Below are 21,272 nucleotides of genomic sequence, written 5' to 3'. Positions count from 1 at the left end.
AAGAACTAAGTTTGTAGCACAGCCAGGAGTACAACTGAAAACACCTGGAATCACTTAGTAGAAAGAAAGAGCAGAATCAAAGAAGCACTATAAGTGGGAAGTAGTGTTCTAGTTTGTGTAGGGTGAAATAGAGAAACGATGTCTGTATGTACTTAAAAGTATAATTTAATTCAGGCAATATTTGGAAGGTCAGCCTAAATTTGATATACAAAACAAGTGGCAAAGAGTTAAAGGGATTCAAAATTATCTGACTTTTAACAGATCAATAGTTTGGGTACATATTTTTATTAAATTTTGGTTAGCTTTTAAGCAATTGAGAATATGGTATGTGGGACAGGCAGTATGTAGCACACAAGATGAAAAAGACCTAGAGAGATGATCACGTAAGTTTACAGAGGAATGCTTAAGAAAGTAGGAGCGAAATCTTGAATTATATGAATTTACATGAATCCAAATTAATGTGCATCACAAACATAAAATTGCTAATTAATATTCCAAATTGCCTCTCATTATTTCGCATTACTCAGGATATAAAACTACCCTATCAACCTGTAGATTTATAATCTGCATATCCAACAATCATAAAGTCATAGAATGGTTTGAGTCAGAAGGGACCCCAAAGATCATCTAGTCCCAACCCTCTTTGCATGGGCAGGGACATTCCCCACTACCAGACTGCCCAAAGATCTATCCAACCTGGCCTTGAACACTTCCAGGGATCGGGCATCCACAACTTCTCAGGGTGACCTGTTCCAATGCCTCCACCCTCACAGAGAAGAAAAAGTGGATTCCTGTTTTAGGCAAGCTTCCAAAAGGTCTTGGCCAGTGTTGAAATGTCTGGGACGCTCACTGGTAACCGTTTTAGGATTACTGTAGAGCTGTTACACTTAGTTACAGCCTCCTGCCCTTTAGCAACTTTGCAACTACGAAAAATGGGGGTTTCATTATCTGAAAGATTCATGATAGGCATGGCCTCAGGTATATAGAGAACATAATTTGTTTACATCTTAGTTAGCTCAAGTCTTTTTGTCATGGCCAAATAAAAGCAGAATTTATCCTTTTTTGTACTCTTAACTGTTCAAATGAAACAAACTTGGAAGAAATGTAGTGCTGATACAATTTCTGGTAGTAACACTCCAAAACATTGTAAAATACACAGCAGGAGCTGCTTATTATTAATAATAAGTGTTACTTCTCTTGATTGTTGATTAGCTATCATAGCATGTTTCTGAGCTCTTCAACAAGAATATGAGGCACACTATTACTGGTTTTGAATGCTTAAGCCAAACACTGTGAAACTTGGTGTCCAGTCCTACCTAGAGAGAATAGTATGTTGGAAAACATGGGTTAGTGCAAAACACTCATTTCCCCTAGAAAGAAAAACAGTGGTATCAAGTGAGAAATCACAAATATATTCTTTAATATTCATGTTTTGTTTCATAGTGTCACATAAGTAGATGCCAGAAGTGTTTTCTTACCAGACAGTTATGAAATCATATATTGGCTCTGTTTGTAGAACTGTGAAATTGATGTAGATTCCATTTCCAGGTGGTACTCTTACAAGCCAGAAGCAGTCTTGAAAGTTTGGATACTCATCAGGGTATCCTGGAGAGTATATGGTGCCATTCATTGCAGTTATATTTCCTCCACAGAGTGCTAAAAAAAAAATAAGAAAAAGAAAAGAAAAAGACATTTGTTTTTAAAAAATATGTTTTTTGCATTCTTCTTAAAGCATGTAAAAGCCATACTTTTAATCAAATTTGATTTACTGCAACTAGATTATGTAAAACCATTGCTGTGTATGGAAAACAAACTGAGCTTTTTGCGGAGATCCAGAAGGCTATTTTTACATTATTGGTGAAACCTAAAAGGGAAAAGAAAAAAAAAAAGTAATTTGATGTAATAAATATTCTCAGAACTGGAAGTGAAAAGTAGTAACTAGAAGTAATATTTAGACATTGGTTATAATTATTCCCTGCACAATTGAAAAACACTTTATTACACCTTTGTGTGAACACCAGCTACAAATTAGTGGCAAAACACATTAATAACTTTCATTTATTGTCACAAGAAGGTAGCCAACCAAAATTATCAGGTGAGAGAAGAGATATGCTAAATTGATAGAGGGTAGGTAGGGGGAAAATTACAAGGGAATTTGAAAATTAAAATATTGTGGGCAACAGTATGAATAAGAATTTTGTGTTTCCTGAGATAAATTCTGGTAGTCTTTTCTGCAATTCTTATTGAAGTGCATTAATTTTAATCATCATGTGGTGCAAGACTGACCATATAGCTTTTCGACTTTCATAACTATGCATTTCAGGAAACTATTAGTACAAACTATATGATTTTCTCCACAGAGGTTTCATATGTATGTCTTATATGACAACACTGTGTTATTACAGCAGAGAAATTATGTTATAGAAACATAGCTCTGGAAAAGTGAGCAAAGCCTAAAAAGGCATAATTTGATTTATTTTGCATACATTCCTCCCCACTCCACTCTAAATGGGCATGAAACAGCAAACCAGGTTCCCTAAAATGTGCTTAAGAACCCCTAACCAGAGAAATATAGGATGGACAGATAGGAATTATGTGTTGTTTGTATTTAGGTAAAGCATTTGTAAACATTTATATAAATGTAATATACATTGGTGCTGAATGGCAGGGTAAGGAGAGTTTCCAGTCAAACCTCTTCCATTCAGACTCAACAGCTGGTATACTGCTTTTCTTCAGCTTTTAGCTTAAAAGTCTGAACAGGTTTTGAGCAGCGCAGGCAGAATTGATTCTGCAGCAGGATCTTAAGACATGGGCTGGTGATTGTAACCAATGTATTTTGTTGGAAAAGGAGAGGGAACACAGTCCAAAAAGATGAAAGGACAAGGGAAATGTTTAAGAAGGCTCAGAGAGCATTAGATGGTTGTGGAAAATATCAGAAAATTGGAAGGAGGACTGTAGACACTCTCACATAACTTAGAGCTGTGGTGTCAAAAGACACATATCATGGTAATTGTTGTTTAGCATTGTGTGTTAGACAAGTAGAATATCTATGTTTAGATAACATAGGCCTGTGATAGGCTCAAAGGCACCCTACTGAACATGCTTAAGATTCCTGCTCTGCCATGGAAAAGATCAAAGTGTGGTGGTAAGCTATGCCTGTGTGAATCCCTGATACACAGGTAAAACCAGAAAGTTTGGTGATTTGCTAGCATGGAATAAACTCTCCAGGGACAGTGTACCTACTTATGTGCCTCTGCCTGAGTGCTGTTCTGGGGATCCCCCAGTCAGTGAGGTAACAAAAATAAATTTACTCTTTGCATTCCATCTGCATATTTTATGATTGTTTCCTGGGTCCTGCCTGTGGCAATTCACACAATATTTAATCATGCAGCACAGTACACGTTAGATCTCCATTATCTATTAGGTTGATTTTTTTCAATCTACATCTTCTCACATCACATGAAGTGGAAACAAAGGGCTTCCAGACACTGTTCAGGAATTTCATCAAGTGATACTCAGAGTACCAGCATACTTCATGGATCTTAAAATTTGCTAAACAAAATCTTGGTTTCAGTAAGATAATTCAAAGAAACAGAATCATTCAATTCTGTAAATGACTTGTCTTGATTCTGCGGCACACAAAATGCAGCTAGAATTAATATGGAAAAGCTAAGCTATTTAGTAGTTAAGAAATGAACCATTACTATTCCATCAGGATCCATAAAAAGGGCACTGAAACTTAATTATGATTAATTAACTTCTTCCCCTTTCAAAAGACAGACAGTGTTGGTATCAGGTCTCTTTTATATGATAAGGGGTTTCCTTCTGAATACAGTATCAGATACGTCTTATTTAGTTACCACATCCCCCAGAAATGTCATTGGTTCACTGTCTCTAGAAGGAATTTTGATTAATGAGGCTTCTAATTTAAGTACCTAAATTTCGGTAGATGATTCAGAATGTAATGAAAGAATCCAGAAAGATGGCTTAATTACCTGTCTTTTTGTTTGTTTGTTTGTTTGTTTGTTCTTTAACTTACTTAGTACTGAGGATTGAATTTTCACCACTGAACTTTTACTATTCAATATAAAGAGATGTCAGGCCTTTAACTCAGGTCCTGAATACGTCTCCTGAAACTGTGGAGGACCTTCATGGTATATGAAAGTGAGCACTTAACACCTTGTGCATATCTCTGTGGAAACCTATGTTTAGGCATGTAGACAACGTTACAATCAGTAACTTCATTGCTAAACGTGCTAGAGTGTATGTACTATTTAGGGATGACAGTTTTTTAATATGAAGGATCTTCACTTTGTCTGTGTTCTTCCAGGAATCTAACTTTGTTGTCTGAATGTTGCCACAATTATGGCAAAACTGGAGGTTCCAGAAGAAAATAATTATCTCTTAAGGAAGAAAATTTCATTCCCAGTTCCAGACATACACTTTCTGATGCACAGATAGTTTTCAAAGAGATTTCTGTGTTACCAAAACATCTATCCGTATGTGTTTCAGCATGGCAACACTGGACCACTAACCTTTGGTCTGCTGCTTAGGTACAGGTTCCTTAAACACCTCTACAAAATCGTACGCATTCATTCTGCTTCTTTAAAATTTCAGCCATGTGCAAACCACAGTTGCTTGAATTTGCTTACCTGCTGCAAGCATATCAGTGAAAAACAAGTAAAAAACCAAAAAAATAAAACTTACAAAAAATCCCTTCCACAAAAAATGTATATAGCAAAGATTTCACACAGCATTGACTGAAGGACAACTGCACTTTATGAAACATTTGACATTTCTTTCTAACTGATAAGACAAAATTGTGAAATTAAATTTTTAATTCCTTTCTTCTTGATTTAGTGCAGAGTTCTGACTCTGTAGCACCACCTAGATAAAAAAGCAGCATAGGACTCCACACTTCAGACATTCAAAAAATAACATATTATCTCAGATGTGTTTTCAGAGATTTCATATTTCCATGAAAAATTTCAGCTTTTCCACAAAAATTTTCACATTCAAAACTGAATACTTCCTCTGCAAAGACAATATAAAAACACTGGTCTTTATACTGAAAAGCTGAAATAGTCTACATTAATAGTCCTCAGGAAGACTTACAAATAATGAAGGGTTCATAGGTCATCAAGAACATACCTTCACACCTGGGAAGAGGATGATTCCAGTTACGGCTGATGCCATGAAGACAAGTCAAAGCTGAATTTCCAATTAATGTGTAGCCAGGAAAGCACTCAAATGAAATAGTTTGTCCCACAGTAAAATCATTCCCAATAACAAAACCATTACGAAATGGTCGAGGATCAGGACAGCTTTGTAGCTGATATGCTGAAATAAATAACAATAACAGGGAAAAATAAGTAAAAAAATAATTATTACTTTTTAAAGTTGTTCATTAGAATATATTTTTTTAAAACAAACAAACAAGAATGTTCCATATGTTTTAAGTTCCTTCACAATGACAATCAAAATCATCAGTACAATACCAGGAGAAGCACACTCACACAGCAGTTCTGGAAATATGGATAAAAAATATACGTGTGCATGTAAGCAAGTAAAATCCCTGCCCTACAGGTTTTCAGAACAGTATGTCAAGGCAAAAATGAGACTAGCCTCTTAATATTATCTTGTAATTGTAGTTAGTACAGGAGTACTGCATTAGAGAAGAAGAAAGTAGAAGTTAATATAGTCTCTTTGTTTTCTTCATTCAGATCTTCACGAAGGAAAGACTGACTTTTTTTTAAACTACAAATAGCTTCCAGGTGCACTCCTAAGTACAGCCTAATCAAAATGGATCTAAGCTGTTGACAATGAAAATTAAAAAGGCTGTGGAAGAGTATCTGAACTAGAAACATGGGAAAAAAAATGAGCAGGTACAGAAGACTATTGTCATACGATGACAAGGGGGAGTATAACGGCCAGTTCACCTATCAAAAAAGTACAAGGGAAAAACAACAGAATTACAATAAACCGGAAAAGAAAATCAGGTAGCCTACACTGCATGTTGAGCAAGAAGCCCCTTCACATCAGTATAGGACCCTAAAACACAGGAGGTGTTATCTGGTAGATGAGGTACTTAGAGATATGGTTTAGCTTAGGATGGGATTGGTTGGACTTGATGATCTTCAAAGGTCTTTTCCAACCCTGTGATTCTGTGATTCAGTGATTCTGTGAATGCTTAAACCAGCCAAGAGCCCTAAAGTGAAAGATGTGGCATAGAGCAGCAGAATGCCATGTTGCTAAGTGACCACCTTTTCAAGACTGAGAGGGCAGAGACTTCCAGGTGAGACAGCAGCACCTTTGTTTAGAAATTATATTAGATGCTATAGAAAAAAAAATATTACTAGGAAATAAAAAAAGAAACATTGTAGAATACTCATAGGTGGAAATTAAAACTCCAGAAATATAAGTGTAATATTGAGCTGCTTCTAAATATCTAAACAGAAAAATGGTAGTGAACAGGAAATATTAAGTAAAATTAGCAAAGCTACAAAAATGTGATAGGTAGTATTAATGGAATACCCAAATATACAACTCTGGATGACCCGCAGAAATGAAATTTTGAATGCAAGAAACAATTGTTCCCTAGAACAAACTGTTTCAGCACCCACAAGAAAAGATGTTATTTTAGATTTGAACCAGCTTGGTATTCAAGCCTTAGTTTGAGAAGTATTCATGGGAGAGCTGCTCCATAGTAGCAGTCATAATGCAGTTTGATTGTACTGGGAGGGAGCAAGTCAAATAAAATCAGCACAGGGATATTCCGTTTTCTGGAAAGGAAAATATATAAACCAGAACATTTAGAGATCTGTTAATTGACACCTTTTTAAAGACCACGTAAAACATGTTCTATGATTCAGAGTAAAAAACACCTGTGTGACTCAGTTGAAAAGTTAAAGAAACAAAAATAGGGAAAAGGTTGGCATTTAAATAATGAAAGTCTGTTTTTCCAGTAAGTCATAAAACATAGCAGGTGAAATTTAAATAGAAAATAAAGAGAGCAAAAATAATTTGAAAATTGTCTTGAAGAAGTCTCAGCTGATCATAAAAAAAATATTTGACAACATCAGAAGCAAGAAGTCACCTAGGTAAGATTAATGACAAATAAGAAAAAAAAAGGGATTTTATGGTTTAGCATGCCACAGGGAGAAAAATTGAATAAATTCCTTTCATACATGTCCATAGTGTACAGTTTTCCAAACGAGGTAAGGTCCTTGTATTACCTAGGAAGGTAGATCTAAGGAAGATCTGATCACGTACATGCTTAGAGGAGATCCTTGAAATTACTGATTGGTGACTCTGATTTCTAGACCTGGTAATATGATACAGCTTGTAATAATATGGTTTCTTGGGAAAGACATTGTGATCATGAAAATCATGAAGGCAGTGGGAAGGCTGAATGCAAAAAATGCCATCAAATCTCACAGTAACAGAACTAAGAGTCTGACAAAACTGTGGATGCTGGGATAGTAAAAAAAAAAAAAAAAAAAAAAATCAGACTTCCGTGCTTCTAAGTAGCATTCCTTTTTTGCCATTTGGAAATATCACACTGACCTAGATGGAGCTTTTTTCTGATCCAATAGGGTTTTCTGGTTTTACATTCTTATGTCTGAGGAAGAAGAAAAATAAACGTGCCTATAATTTTATTTGGTTTTCTCAGAAGAATTAGAAGGGTCTATAATGAACTATAAGATTTGAAAATAAACCTCTCTCACACATCTTGGTGATCTTTTCCACGATCTGAGGCATTGACTTATTACAGAACTAAGAACAAACTCACTATGCAAAATCTGAAAAATCAGAAGATCATAGATAATATATGTTTAAAAGAAAGAGTTCTCTTACGTAGTTAAAAACAAAAACAGAAATATAAAAAACCTCCAAAATTTTGATAAATAACAGTGTCTCCAAAATTATCACTGTTACTATTAATAGCAGTAATACTATACTCTCTTTTACTGCCCTAGTAGCAGTAGATTTTAAAGTTCCTGCACTCCTACAATTTGTATCAATTCCAAATAAGGTGTGAATAAAATCAGGCAATTTAGGTCATAAACTGACTTTTTCTTCAAAAGCTAACACTTTTAGCATGGCTTACTTCCAGGATGTTACATCGAGTTCCAGTCAATTTAGACTTCTTACTATTGAAAGAGGAATTGGAGACTGCTTTGAGGTGAAAGCTCTTTAAATCATCCTTTGATGTTATATCCTGAAAACTGGTAGAGTTTAATATATACATTTGACCTCTTATTTTTTTTTTTTTTTTTGGTGAACAGTGGTGGTCTAATCCCTTTTAAATGAATCTGAAATTATATAAATAGAATTACGTTCCTGTAGTCTTCAACATCTCAGCATGAACTTTTTGGGTACAACAGAATAAGAACCTTCCAGCAATACTGCAAAGTAGAAAATAGCATTGATTTGGAGAATTCTGAGTTGGTATTACTCTGTACTAGCCTACATAGACCAGTACTTTAAAACAAGTTTTAAAGCTTCCCCTTCCAGAACTCAAGCCACAAAATTGAGATACCCATACGCCTATAAAAAACAGAGATATTTGCTTTATAAAACCATGCAATGTATGCTAACATGCCAACCAAATTCAGATATGGGAAAGTTTCTGTTTTCCTACATTTGAACAGTTTTTTAAGGAGAATATGCAATTGTTTTTTCTTTCTCATCTTAATTTTCTGCACTCTTCGGTTTGATCTTGATTCATAACACTTTGGTTTGAGACATACAAAATCTTATATCTCTTAGGAGTACCAAAAAAAAGAAATAACCTTCAACAGCCAACTTGTTCTCACATAATATAAAAATCTCACCTTGATATACGATGTGAAATCCTTGTTTATTTTGCGAGTAATCACTGTGAAAATATAAGCTGGTTTCATGAGTTGTGCTGAACAGAGAGGCTGGTAGCTGAGGGCCACTTAGTCTCCCAATAACAGTGCTAGTTTCTGTAGATCCACTCCTAACTTCTAAGTAATCATGTATGGTCTCCGTTGAGAAATTCACAAATTGCAAATGGACACCTGAAAAACAATGTCAGTTAAAAAATAAAATAAATCATTTTTTTAAAGCCACAAGTAGCAATACCAGGAAGAAAAATAAAGTATGCATATTTTACACTGACAGTATCAGAAAATAATGTAACCAGTGGAAATGCATGTACTACACTCCCAGATGCAGTCAATGGAGTTCAGTTTGAAGCATTCTTTCTCCTCATGCAATACTAATTCTGAGAGGCTGGCAAGGTAAGAACTACTAATGCTAAAATAATATGATCTAATGCACTGAACTGTAGGTTATCTCTATGCAATTTTTTGGCAAGCTTTGTTGTTTGTGCATGTGTCGTGGTTTCACCCCGGCTGAGGGCCAAGATCCACGCAGCTGCCTGCTCCTTAAAGGAAAAGAGCAGGGAAAAGGGAAAGGGGGGAGGGGGGGGAAGAAGTAAGGAAAGGAAAAATGAAGAGGACAGGGCAAATAACCCCAAAACCAAGAAACTAAGAGGCCTGTGGGTTGGGATAAGGATAGTTTACTAAGATAACAGAAAGATACAATATAACAACGCTAACAGGACTCTAGAGCAAAAATATATGAAGCTGTTGATACACAATGCAGTTTCTCACCAAACCACACAACTCAGGCTGTGCCACCCAGAGCCGTCCCGGAACCCAACCGTCCCCCAAGAACCGCGCGTCCCGGCACTGCCCCTGCTCTTCCTCCCGTCAGCCCCCCGATATCCTGGGCAGGACGTAATTGGCGTGGAATACTCTCTTTGGTCAGTTGGGTCACCCGTCCTGGCTTCGTCCCTCCTTTCTCATGAAGAGCTGAGAAAGTCCTTGACTGTCTGACAGCAATTAACAACATCAGGGTGTTATCAGCACTGCTTTCATTCTAACTCCCAAACACAGCATTCCATCCGCTGTTACAAATGAATTTAACTCTATCCTGACCAAAACCAGGACAGCATGTAAGGCAAATTTCAGTTCTGAGCACTAAATACATTCAATTTAGTTAAATCTTTTCTGCTTTTAATTGCATAAAACAATCTCCAGTTTCATTAAAAGAAAAAATACCTGGATAAAAACAGTGACAGAAATACACCCCAGAGATTGCTGCATTTCAGTTGTACATAAACTGATCTTTCTTAGCACAATCCTTGTCAGTCACACTAATTGATGGGCTGTCAATAAACTACAGTCACAACTTCCAGGAAGGTCAATGTGGACTTTTTTGAGGTCTAACTAATGTATTATATGAGTCCTGTATGTATGTGTTGTTGAAGTCAGCACCTTCTTTGTGGCAGTTTGTGAGGCCAGCTATGTCAGCATCCTCTGTGTATGTGTCAATGCTCAGCTTCGATATGTTTGAATCTGCAAATGGGAAGCTATGTCCCTCAGTGTGGGCAGAGACCTTGTGTCCCTGGACACCAGTCTGGGCTACACTGGCTGGGCACGTGGGTCCTGGGCTGCAGTGCTTGGAGGAGATGGCTGCACTTCTTATATCACTTAGCATATACATATTTTTGACTCACGTAAATTATATTGTTAAACCACCACTCATCAGTACCTCTCCCACAAAACACACAGTTCAATTACTGCATTACCACAATCACACTGTGTGATATGAAGGTCTTGTTTCTTATTTTGTTCAGTAAGGAACGGGAAGGTAGCTTACTATCCATTAGCAAGTTATCTTTCCTAACAGTGCTATGTGGCAAGACAAGAAGAAAACCCTCAGTAACTGAGTAGTTACAGGGCTCTTTAAACATATTCTTGTATATACATACTTCTATAGAAGTAACAACCAAGCAGAATTTGTTTTTTTCTCTGGAGTTAGTGAAACTATGGGATGCTAATGGAATACTTTCATTAAGAAGATGATCGAGTCCCACTGGTGTCTCTGGCAAAGACAATCAGTATGATTTCATATAACATTGAAAGGATAAGATATAATGTCAAATTAAATATTGAAAAGTCATGAATAATTTTGTAACTCCTAAACTGTAATAGCTAAATATTGCTTGTCTCTGTCTTTTAGAGCTTTGTCCCCAGGTACCATGTAAAGTTTATGAATGGTTTTCTGAAGCATGTAACATTTTATATGCTACCAGAAAAAAGGTTGGTACATAATTAAATGATTGTTACCTTGATCATTTCTGTCTCTCTTTATCTGAAGGTAGTCTGTATGCGATAAGAAATTTTCTACTTTTAAGTGTCATTGTTTGACTTTGCCAGCGTTACAAATATTTTCTACATAGATAATCCAGTTATATCCAAACCTTGCTCTTTCTCTATTCATGGTATTTGTAGGCTTGGCCTTTTATGTGAATCTGTGAACTAAACTGCTCAGAATTGAAGCTGTAATTATTAACTGCTAACTCATGTTATCTTACTGTCATTTTTTTACTGATTCATCCACTTCATTAAATACAAAAAAAAGCTCCGATATATTTTTGTCCATCATTCTGCTCTCTGTACTCTATTGTCTTTCACTACAAGTTCCTGAATAATACCAATCTTTCAAAGTAGTGGAGGATACTAAACTAGGGGATGTGGGTGACATAGTAAATGACACTACTTCTGTCCATGGAAACACTGAAAACCTTTGAGAGCTGAGTAAATATCCCTTCCTAAAGGTTTGTGCAAGAAGTAAGAAGTTCTCTGTCTGGATCACAATGTTCTTATCTGTTGGTACAGGCTGGGAATTGATTAGATAAGCAGCAGCCCTGCGAAGAAGGAACTACCAGTTCTAATGGACTTGATCTAGAATTACTGACAATTTCACTTTGAGTGGGAAGCTTGATAGCTTTTAATGAGAGGCTTCTAGAAGTCCAAATAACATTTCTATGCTTCTGTGATATTCACCTAGGATACACAAAGAAGCTTGATGGTAAAACAATGGATTCAAATGTAGACGTAAATTCTAAACCAACTTGGTTTAAAATATTTGGGGTAGGCTTATGACCTCACAAAGAGAAATCAAGCCTGATAAGTTAGAAAATTGTGTGGCCTCATCTTGAATACTGTGTGCAGTTTTGGATGCCACGGTACAAGAGGGACATAAAAATATTGAAGAGTGTCCAGAGGAGGGCAATGAGAGTGGTGAACGGTCTGGAGGGGAAGTCTTAAGGAGAGGCTGAAGTCCTTTGGTTTGCACAGCCTGGAGAAGAGGAGGCTGAGGGGAGACCTCATCACAGTCCTGATGAGGGGGAGCAAAGGGGTAGGTGCTGATCTCTCTTTGGTGGCCAGTGACGGAACCTGAGGAAATGTATGAAGCTGAGACAAGGGAGGTTTAGGTTGGATATCAGGAAGAGGTTTCTTTACTGAGAGGGCGGTTGGGCAACTGGAACAGGCTCCCCAGGGAAGTGGTCACAGCACCAAGCTTGACTGAGTTCAAGAAGCGTCTGGATGATGCGCTCAGTCCCATACTCTGACTTGGCTGGCCCTGCGTGAAGCCAGAAGTTGGCCTTGATGATCCTTATGGGTCCCTTCCAACTCAGGATATTCTATAATACTATGAATTCTAATTAAACCACTTTGTCCTTATCAGGCTTTGAGAACTTCTATAAATATTTTTTCTTCCAAGTTAAATAGTCACAATATTTTAAAATCTATGTTCAGTGTTTTGAATCCATGAAAAACACCAACAAATTTAATCCATGAAAGAACACATACCAAAACCAATAGGCAGCTTTATTGTCCATGTGCAATCCAAACTGCTAGGATAGTTGCCAGGAAACCCAGGACTGAGTATCACTCCACTAAAGTCTGACATGCCACCACCACATTGTGCTGCAAAAAAAGCAATTTGTCAGAGGAGTGGAATGAAATAAAAATTAATCCAGAGCATTGAAGATCCTTCTAACATAAATAATATAACAATTTTTAAAAATACACAAATCTTCCTTTACCACTAAATATCTGTAACAAAGTAATTTGGATACAGGTGCTTCACAAATACCTATGTATTCTGAATTGAAAAAGTTTTAATTTTGTGGAAACATACACCTGAAAAAAGAACAGATGTTTTATCTGCACTATATCTGTCTGAACCACCCCTGTGAACAGGCAAGTTGCACTATTTAGGTTATAGCAATTTTGACACAGTTCCACACTATTTTGCAAAGAAGCATCTAAAACTAAGACAAAGAGAATTAGAAAATGTGTACACACACACACACATAATTCCAGAAATTGAACTGAATACATACTTGAACTAATTTTAATTATTTTCCGGCATGACACCAGTGAATAAAGTAATTTGCCCTTAAATATTAGTTTTAAAGATGTTAATTATGGGAAACACAATTTTGTTTAACAGTTTTGTCCAATTAATAGTTGCTACAACCTTTGAAAAAACAATTAAAATCTACTTGAAAAAGAGAAGGAAAAAAAAAGGAAGAGAAATCCCTAAAATTTCAACACAGCTTTTTCTTCAGTGATTACCAGAGAGCAGTAGAATTATCATATCAGACTTGCTAGACATATGTTAATGCATAATGATTGAAATTGAAGACTAACTCCTGAAAAAATTCTTACTCATATACAAATCTTTTTGAATATTTATACATTTTAAGCTAAGGAAGCTCAGTACCTCATAGGAGGTTTTCAACACCTCTCAGGATTAAGAAAAGGATTATGCAAGGCAGCTCAAGAGGATATATAATAAGTTTTGAAGAAAAGTAAAGTATAAAATCTTTAAAGAGATCTGCACCTTCCTACTTTCCATACATTTAAGATTACAAATACAGAAAATTTGCATTGTTAGGGAACCTGAGAAAAAAAGAGGTATTTTTATTCAGTGAAAGAGAATTCAAATAGGAGGAGTTCTGCATGCCTCAAATATATTCATCATATGAAGAAAATATATTTAAATGTACTTCAGATGTTTCATTTGGGGTTCTGCAGGCTCACAGTGCTTCTTCCAATAATATTAATATGGTCATGTGTATAGTTTAATTTGAAAAATAATGTATCTTCTGAAATTGGAAAGATATGCCTTATGCTGAACTTATTAGAGATGAAAATGTAATGCTATTTCTATTTTACTATTTTCTATCATAGTCATCACTCTGCTGTGGAAATCATTCATAAATAAATTAACTGTTTGCAAGGGTCTCTGGAGGTCTCATCACTGATAACAATTTGATGATAGATTCTGACTAGAACATATTTAATTCTTCTGATTGGATATTTCAGAAAAGGTTTGCCAAATTAAGTGTACAGTATTGCTTGAAAAATCTTCAGTTTAATTTGACCATTTTAACTTTTAATTAAGCTTTTCCAGTTTGCCCTATTCTTTTCCTGTACGTCTCTCTTATTTTTGAGTTCTATGGCTTTCTCACTCTGAAGAAAGTTTATGTATGCTTAACCTACCTAAGCATATTGGAATGGGATAATTCCATCTTCTTACTGGTCCAGGCATACAGGTGATATGTGAATGTCCCTAAAATGACACAGTATTTTCTAATTCATATAATAAAAAATATACAATATAACACATTATTATTTCAACAAAAAGAACTTGTAATTAAAAACATCATCAAAACATATATAAACAAGGTATAACATTTGCATTGTACACTGCAAATTGTATCATGCCTTCATTATAACAGAAAAACTATGTGACTGTTAGCACATGAGAACTGTGGCTATCCCCTTACTATTATTTCAAACAGTATAATAGTATCCAGATGAATCTTACAATACCAGCTTTAGTGTAAACCGAGGGTCTAGAAACCAGAGGTCTAATTGAAGCAATGTTTAGGTAGCACTGATTTGCATTATTTGTGGAACATGATGTACAAACTACATATACAGTACTGATTTTACATCTTAAATTTGTACTACCTATTCTAAATGCAGTCCTTACTTTATACCCAAAACAGTTGTTTAATTTGCCAAAAGTTGAGATATTTAAGGGATCTCTCTACAATATGTGTCCCTTTACAACAGATGAGGTGTTATGATTTCAATGCAATCTGTTTCTGATAAATTCTAAGGTGCACTGGAGTGAAACTCTTGTGTTGTTCATAAGACTCATGTAAATGTCTTCCAGAGACAGCAAATGAAAATTAAAAATCTCAGAGAAAACTGTACTTGGCGTATCGTGCAAAACCATGTAATATACACTTGAAGATGACTTCCTAGCTTTAAGATGACCCTGGGACCAGGCTTCAGGGTGTCTCCTACCATTACTGGATGGCAGTACTGAGCACACCCATGGGAGGTATACTGAGGTGGCAGCGCTCTGGGAAGAGATTAACAGGTTGGGGAGTATCATGTTGAAGAGTATCCCTCTACCTGGCTGAACATGGTGACTTAAGGAATAGGGGGAATGGCCACAAGTTTCTGCCTGGCCCAGCAGGTATTTCTCTTCTCCTCATTGACTACCACACCTTCCCAGGTGCCTTTGCATAATAGGTATGAGGGTCTGCAAGTGGAACCAAACAATTACAGGACTAGTTTGGAGGTGTAGAATCTGTGAATCTATAGATACACTGGCAACAAAAGGAGGGCTAAGAGAATCTCCATCTGTTACTTGGTGTGGGGTGAAACATGGTGACAAAGGATGAAGAAAAGTCTGAGGAACTTAATATCTTCTTTGCCTCAGTCTTTAGCCGCAAGAGCAGTTGTCCTCTGGGTATTCAGAGCCCTAAGCTAGAAGACAGAGAGCAGAAAGAAGCCCCCATAATCCAAGAGGAAATAGTTAGCAACCTGCAACATACACAAGTCTGTGGGGCTGGATGGTGTGTAGATATAGTGATTAGGGACACAGTTTACTGGTGGACTTGGCAGTGTTAGGCTGTTTGGACTTGATGATCTTAAAGGTCTGTTCCATCCTAAACAATTCTATGATTCTAACAGAAAAAAAAATCAGCAGCTTTTAGCCTGTTTTTTCAACCTTTATATAAAGAAAAATGTTAGTTTTTCATCTTAATTCTTCTGATCTATTCAGAACCTCTATCATTTGAGGGAACCAAGTATCTCTAAAACATCCAGGGTAAGTGTGAACAGTTCAGTCACCATCCTCCAAAACTTTTTTCTCACCTAGAAGAAAAATAAGCACACTTTCGTCACAGTGTGAGTAAGCATATATGTTCATTGCTAGAAGAGAAAAAAATGAAGTGGCAAAATCATACATATAACTCAGAAAAACGAGGGAAGAGATTTTACATGTCTCTCTGCACAGTCTATGCTCGAATAGTCTTTATATTTTCTTTGTTTCACCCATTTACTCTGTTTTGTCTGCTCACACATTTGTATTTAATTATGAAATTGAAACAAAGGTGAATTAAAAAAGACAAGCTGTTTCTGATGACCAACTAAAATCAGGTAACATAAGAAGTAAGCTTCAATAGTCATCATCAGAGCTGCAGACAGAGAACATTTCAGTTATTCTTGTAATGCTATAAGGCTGCAGATGTGACTAGGAACTCTCTCTTGAAGGGGAAACTGGGATACGGATCCAAAATCCCAACAGCAGCTGAGATATGGAAACGGACAAGATTAGGTCCTATCACAATATATAAACTGCAAACTTAAAAAAATATTTTTAGTCAAAAAATATTATTTTCTTTTAATTATTTTTGATGCAGTTCATATGACCCATTATTTAGGTCTTCACAGAATTCGTTAGGTTCAACAACACCAAGTGCAGAGTCCTGCACATGGGACATAACAACCCATTGCAGTGATACAGGCTTGGAGAAGACTGGCTGGAGAAGTGTCAGGCAGAGAAGAACCTGGGGGTGTTGGCTGTCTGCTGACTGAATATGAGCCAGCAGTGTGCCCAGGCGGCCAAGAAGGCCAATGATATCCTGGCTTGTATCAGCATGGTCAGTACGTCCAGGAAAGTGATTGTGCCGCTGTACTCGGCATTGGTGAGACCGGCACCTCGAGTACTGTGTGCAATTCTGGGCTCCTCACTGTAAGAAGGACATTGGGATGCAGAGGAAATTGGCCAGCCCGTTTTCAGTGGTCTGTGGGGACAGGACTAGGGGCAATGGCTGTAAGCTGGAGCATAGGAAGTTCCGCACCAACATGCGGAAGAACTTTTTCACAGTGAGGGTGACGGAGCAGTGGAATGGGCTGCCCAGGGAGGTGGTTGAGTCTCCTTCTCTGGAGATATTCAAGTCTTGTCTGGATGCCTATCTGTGTAATGTGAGATAGGGAGCCTGCTTTGGCGGGGGGGTTGGACCCGATGATCTCTTGAGGTCCCTTCCAACCCCTAAGATTCTGTGATTCTGTGATTGAGGTTCTCAAGCATGTTCAGAGAAGGGCAACCAGGCTGGTGAACGGGCTGGAGGGCAAATCTTATGAGGAGTGGCTGAGGGAGCTCGGATTGCTTAGTCTGGAGAAGAGAAGGCTGAGGAGGGACCTTATCATGGCCTAGAATTACCTGAAGGGAGGTTGTAGAGAGATGGGTGATGGTCTCTTCAGCCACATGACAGGAAATAGGACGAGGGGAAATGGCATAAAGCTGCACCAGGGCAGGTTCAGATTAGATGTTAGGAAAAATATTTTCACTGAAAGAGTTGTCAGGATGTGGAATAGGCTACCCAGCGAGGTGGTTGAGTCACCATCCCTGGATGTGTTTAAAAGATGGGTAGATGAGGTGTTCAGGGATATGGTTTAGCATAGGACAGGAATGATCTTAAAGGTCTTTTCCAACCTAGTGATTTTGTGATTCTGCGAATTCTTAAAATAAATGTTTGCAATTATTAGATTGAAGTTATTTCAAAGGCATAGAATCATAAATGTTAGAAAATACCTTCAAGTTAATCAAGTCTTGTTAGTCCTACTCCACCAAACCACTAAACTATATTCCAAAGAGCCTAGATTTTTAAATACCCCCAGGGATGGTGACTGCACCACCTCCCTGGGCAGACTTTTCCAATACTTCAGCGCTCTTTTGGTGAAGACTTTTTCCTAATATCCAACCTTAACCTCCTGTGATGCAACTTGAGGCCATTTCCTCTTGTCCTCTGGCTAGGACAAGCTTGTCCTCATTAGGGAGAATACACCAATTTTTGAAAATCTTACTGGATGAAAACCACAATAAGTTACTGGAAGAAGATAACTGACACTACCTGATTTAGTGAGAAAAAACAATTATTTACCTTCACTTTCTTTTTCCTTCAGTACATAGAAACTATTGAGAATTGCTCAAGTGATTTAACTTAATTTACCAACACTTAATAGCTCAGCTGTGAATACTATTGAGGTCATTAATAATAGATAACAATCTATAATCAGTAACGCAGAGGAAGCATAGAGTCATACACTTCTGATGGAGTATTTGCATAGTTGCTTATTTAATATTTGGAGCTTATCATGTGTTCACAACTCCTGAAGAGTTCAGTGTCCATTTCTTATTGACACAATCAAACATAACCATGTTGAAGACCTAAAAGGAACTATTTGAAATCAGAAACTTGGCTCACCTGAAGAGAATAACCTTGATCACACTGGAAAGATACCACATCTCCAACCATGTATCTGTCTCCAATTTTGACCCCATTGCTTGGTGTCTGTGGTTCAGGACAAGAGTCCAAGCCTATAGCTGTGAAAAATTGGGAAGTTCAGACATTCTAAGGAACATAAAATCTGGTTTTAGATTCACATAGAATTTCTATGTACACTTTACATAGGCACACTGTATTGATATGTTTCTGGAAGCTCTTGGGAACCAACAGTTTGTCTGTAGAAAGTAAGTGGCTTATTATTTTGGAGCAACTGTTATATAAGGATAAAACCCTTCTCTTGAGTAAAGAGAAAGGAAAGCAATTATCATTGTGGCAACAAACACTTCCAAACACTTCCCGCAGTCTCACCTCAGCCTCCTCGCAATTACCACTATCTCCTGGCTCTGACTCATTCATTTCCACCTCCAGTCTCACCTCTAATTACAGCCTCCCTGAGTCAAATTGGGGGCCCCCTCACTTTCCTTTCCCACCATCTGTTCCAGGGAAAGCTGGCCAATACCATACCAAGAGCAAGACACGGGAAAAGCAGTGCAAAGCGTAACTGCATTCAATCCTTCACTGTTCTGACTCTGCTCTTCCATTCATGTACACACACAAGTAAATATTCACATCAAATTTCAACTTATCTATTTTTAATGAAGTATCTATAGAGATACAACACAAATATTTCAATTTTTTTATTGCAATAGAAGCCACTTCACCAAGAAACTACACTTTTTTATGGTCATCAAAAAGTGAAAAATATAATTTCTTCTTCATTGCATCTACTTAGAAAAATCCAGGAATATAAGAATATGTGTAACATTAAGTATAAACAGTTCAGTTACTCTCTTACTTACTGTAAGAAATATACCCTATTTGTAAAGCCTGGACTGTTAAGCACCTAAACATCAGTACATAAGGTAATAGGGAAATTCTGTAGATGCACTACTTCAATATATTATCAACCTCTGGATGTTTAAAAACTTACGTAACTATCACTTCATGTAAGAATCTCATTAAGTAAAACTTCGTATTTGAAGACTGTTACAATGGTCTACAATGCTCAAAGAATATGGACAGTACTTAAACAGCATAATCAATTACCTAATTAGCAAAACTTTAGTTAGAGAAAATGATGACTAAATGAAGATTTATAGTGGCATCAAAAAATTAAAAAATCTGTAAGTTTTGAAGAAACCATTCTGTGGCACTCTTTGTTCATTTAATTCAGTAGATGCAATATATTTTCAATGCAATATATATTCATATTTAAAGTATCCATTAGAATACATAAACTGCATGTTATGAATATCATAAAAAATTAAGGATTCAACAAAGAACTGAAAATATGCTAGAAAAAAAAGATTATTGATGAGACTTCTAGTCAGTTTTGGAATACAAAGTCTTAGTTTCTTATGTCAAAGAATCATTTACTTGATCTTAAAATATTTCTTCAACAAATAAATTTCCTTTTATTTTGTCTTATTCTTATACTGTAGAGTACATTTCAGTTTTGTAGCAGTTCAAAAGCTAGAATGGACAGTGTGAAAAACCTATTAATAAAGAATGAAAAGAGATACTGGAAATAAAACAGAATTAAACCTTCTAATAGAAAACTCTTATTGACTTGAAAAAGTAATAATTTTGTCAAGAGAGGTGCACTTCCTATCACACGTTGGTCTCCTAGAATATGTGAAAAAGACTTGGTATGTGTACTACATATTGAACAGAAAAATGCCTATGGCTAACTAATTTGAAAATTACTAATATTTAACTCTGATTTGATTTTCAGTGAGAACCACTTCGAAGACTGAAGGTTTAATTTAACTTACTCCTCCTGGTGACCTCTGTCTGTAAAGACTCCAGCAAAATGCAATATATGTATGAAACTTTTGACATTAAAAGGTGGCCATTACTTTCTCTTTACTGTCTCTAAAAAAATCACAACTTTTAAAGCAGGAAATGTTTTCTCAGAGTCACAGAGGCCAGGATGACTGAGGAAAGTAAACTCTGTTATGATCAGTGCATTTCTGGAGAAATTTCAGTAGAAATACAGCAGTACTGTGAATTCTGGAATCCTATAAAAATTATCTGTATTTCCATTGCACAACACTGCAAGAGACAAAAATCCAGAATAACCAGAAGATACAGTTTCTGTTGTCTTACTTCCTAGCACTGATGAGGAAGTATTTTCCCTTATCTTAATCTCCTGGATCAAATTTCATGAGCCCGCCCAATGCAGAATTTTTCAGTTTCTTATTGAAAAAAAAAATAATTACAGAACAGATTAAAAAAAGAAATCATAAAACTTTCCTTCAATTCTCGAGTCATACAGACTATGTCTTCCTTAGCAAGTAGTGGAAAGTAATAGTCATGGATCTATGGTGGATAGATAGTCATGACAGCTAGATATCAGCTAGTGCCTAGGACTCAAGATACACACTAAACTAAAGGAATTTTTTAGCTTTATTTAGTCTAGTCCTATAAATATATTGTCCATTATTGGCTGAAGGCGTTAGATGAGATGTTGAAGTACACAGTCCTATGAAGTTCTGCATGACAGGAATCCAGAATGCATGCTCTGAAATGAGTGTTAGTTCTGTGGTGTGAATCAGAGAGTGTCATTTTCATGCAATTTTCTGTATAGGAATTGTTACAATGTGCCTCTAGTTTAGTTTTAAAATAATCTTGCTAATATTTTCTTTATTTTTTCTTTTGTTATTTACCTTTTTTCCTTATTATTTTCCTTATTATTATATAGTTTGTGTGCTCCACAGATTTT

At 36.5% G+C, this 21,272-nt stretch overlaps 1 protein-coding gene across 3 annotated transcripts in view; it reads right to left on the bottom strand.

The window, feature by feature from the left end:
• The window catches only part of CSMD3 (CUB and Sushi multiple domains 3), a gene marked incomplete at its 5' end in the record, with an annotated part of 624,550 nt that overhangs the window by 96,250 nt on the left and 507,028 nt on the right, over positions 1-21,272 (bottom strand). For all 3 annotated transcript variants that reach the window (XM_084280272.1, XM_084280273.1, XM_084280274.1), the window contains 6 exons: positions 1,479-1,656; positions 5,152-5,340; positions 8,838-9,047; positions 12,696-12,812; positions 14,397-14,466; positions 18,467-18,585. In XM_084280272.1, coding sequence (XP_084136398.1) covers positions 1,479-1,656; positions 5,152-5,340; positions 8,838-9,047; positions 12,696-12,812; positions 14,397-14,466; positions 18,467-18,585 — 883 coding nt within the window. The remainder of the gene's footprint in view (positions 1-1,478; positions 1,657-5,151; positions 5,341-8,837; positions 9,048-12,695; positions 12,813-14,396; positions 14,467-18,466; positions 18,586-21,272) is intronic.

This window comes from Gallinula chloropus (genome assembly GCF_964237585.1).
Source record: "Gallinula chloropus genome assembly, chromosome: 2".
NCBI classification, from domain to species: Eukaryota; Metazoa; Chordata; class Aves; order Gruiformes; family Rallidae; genus Gallinula; species Gallinula chloropus.
This window is presented reverse-complemented; position numbering and strand designations above follow the sequence as displayed.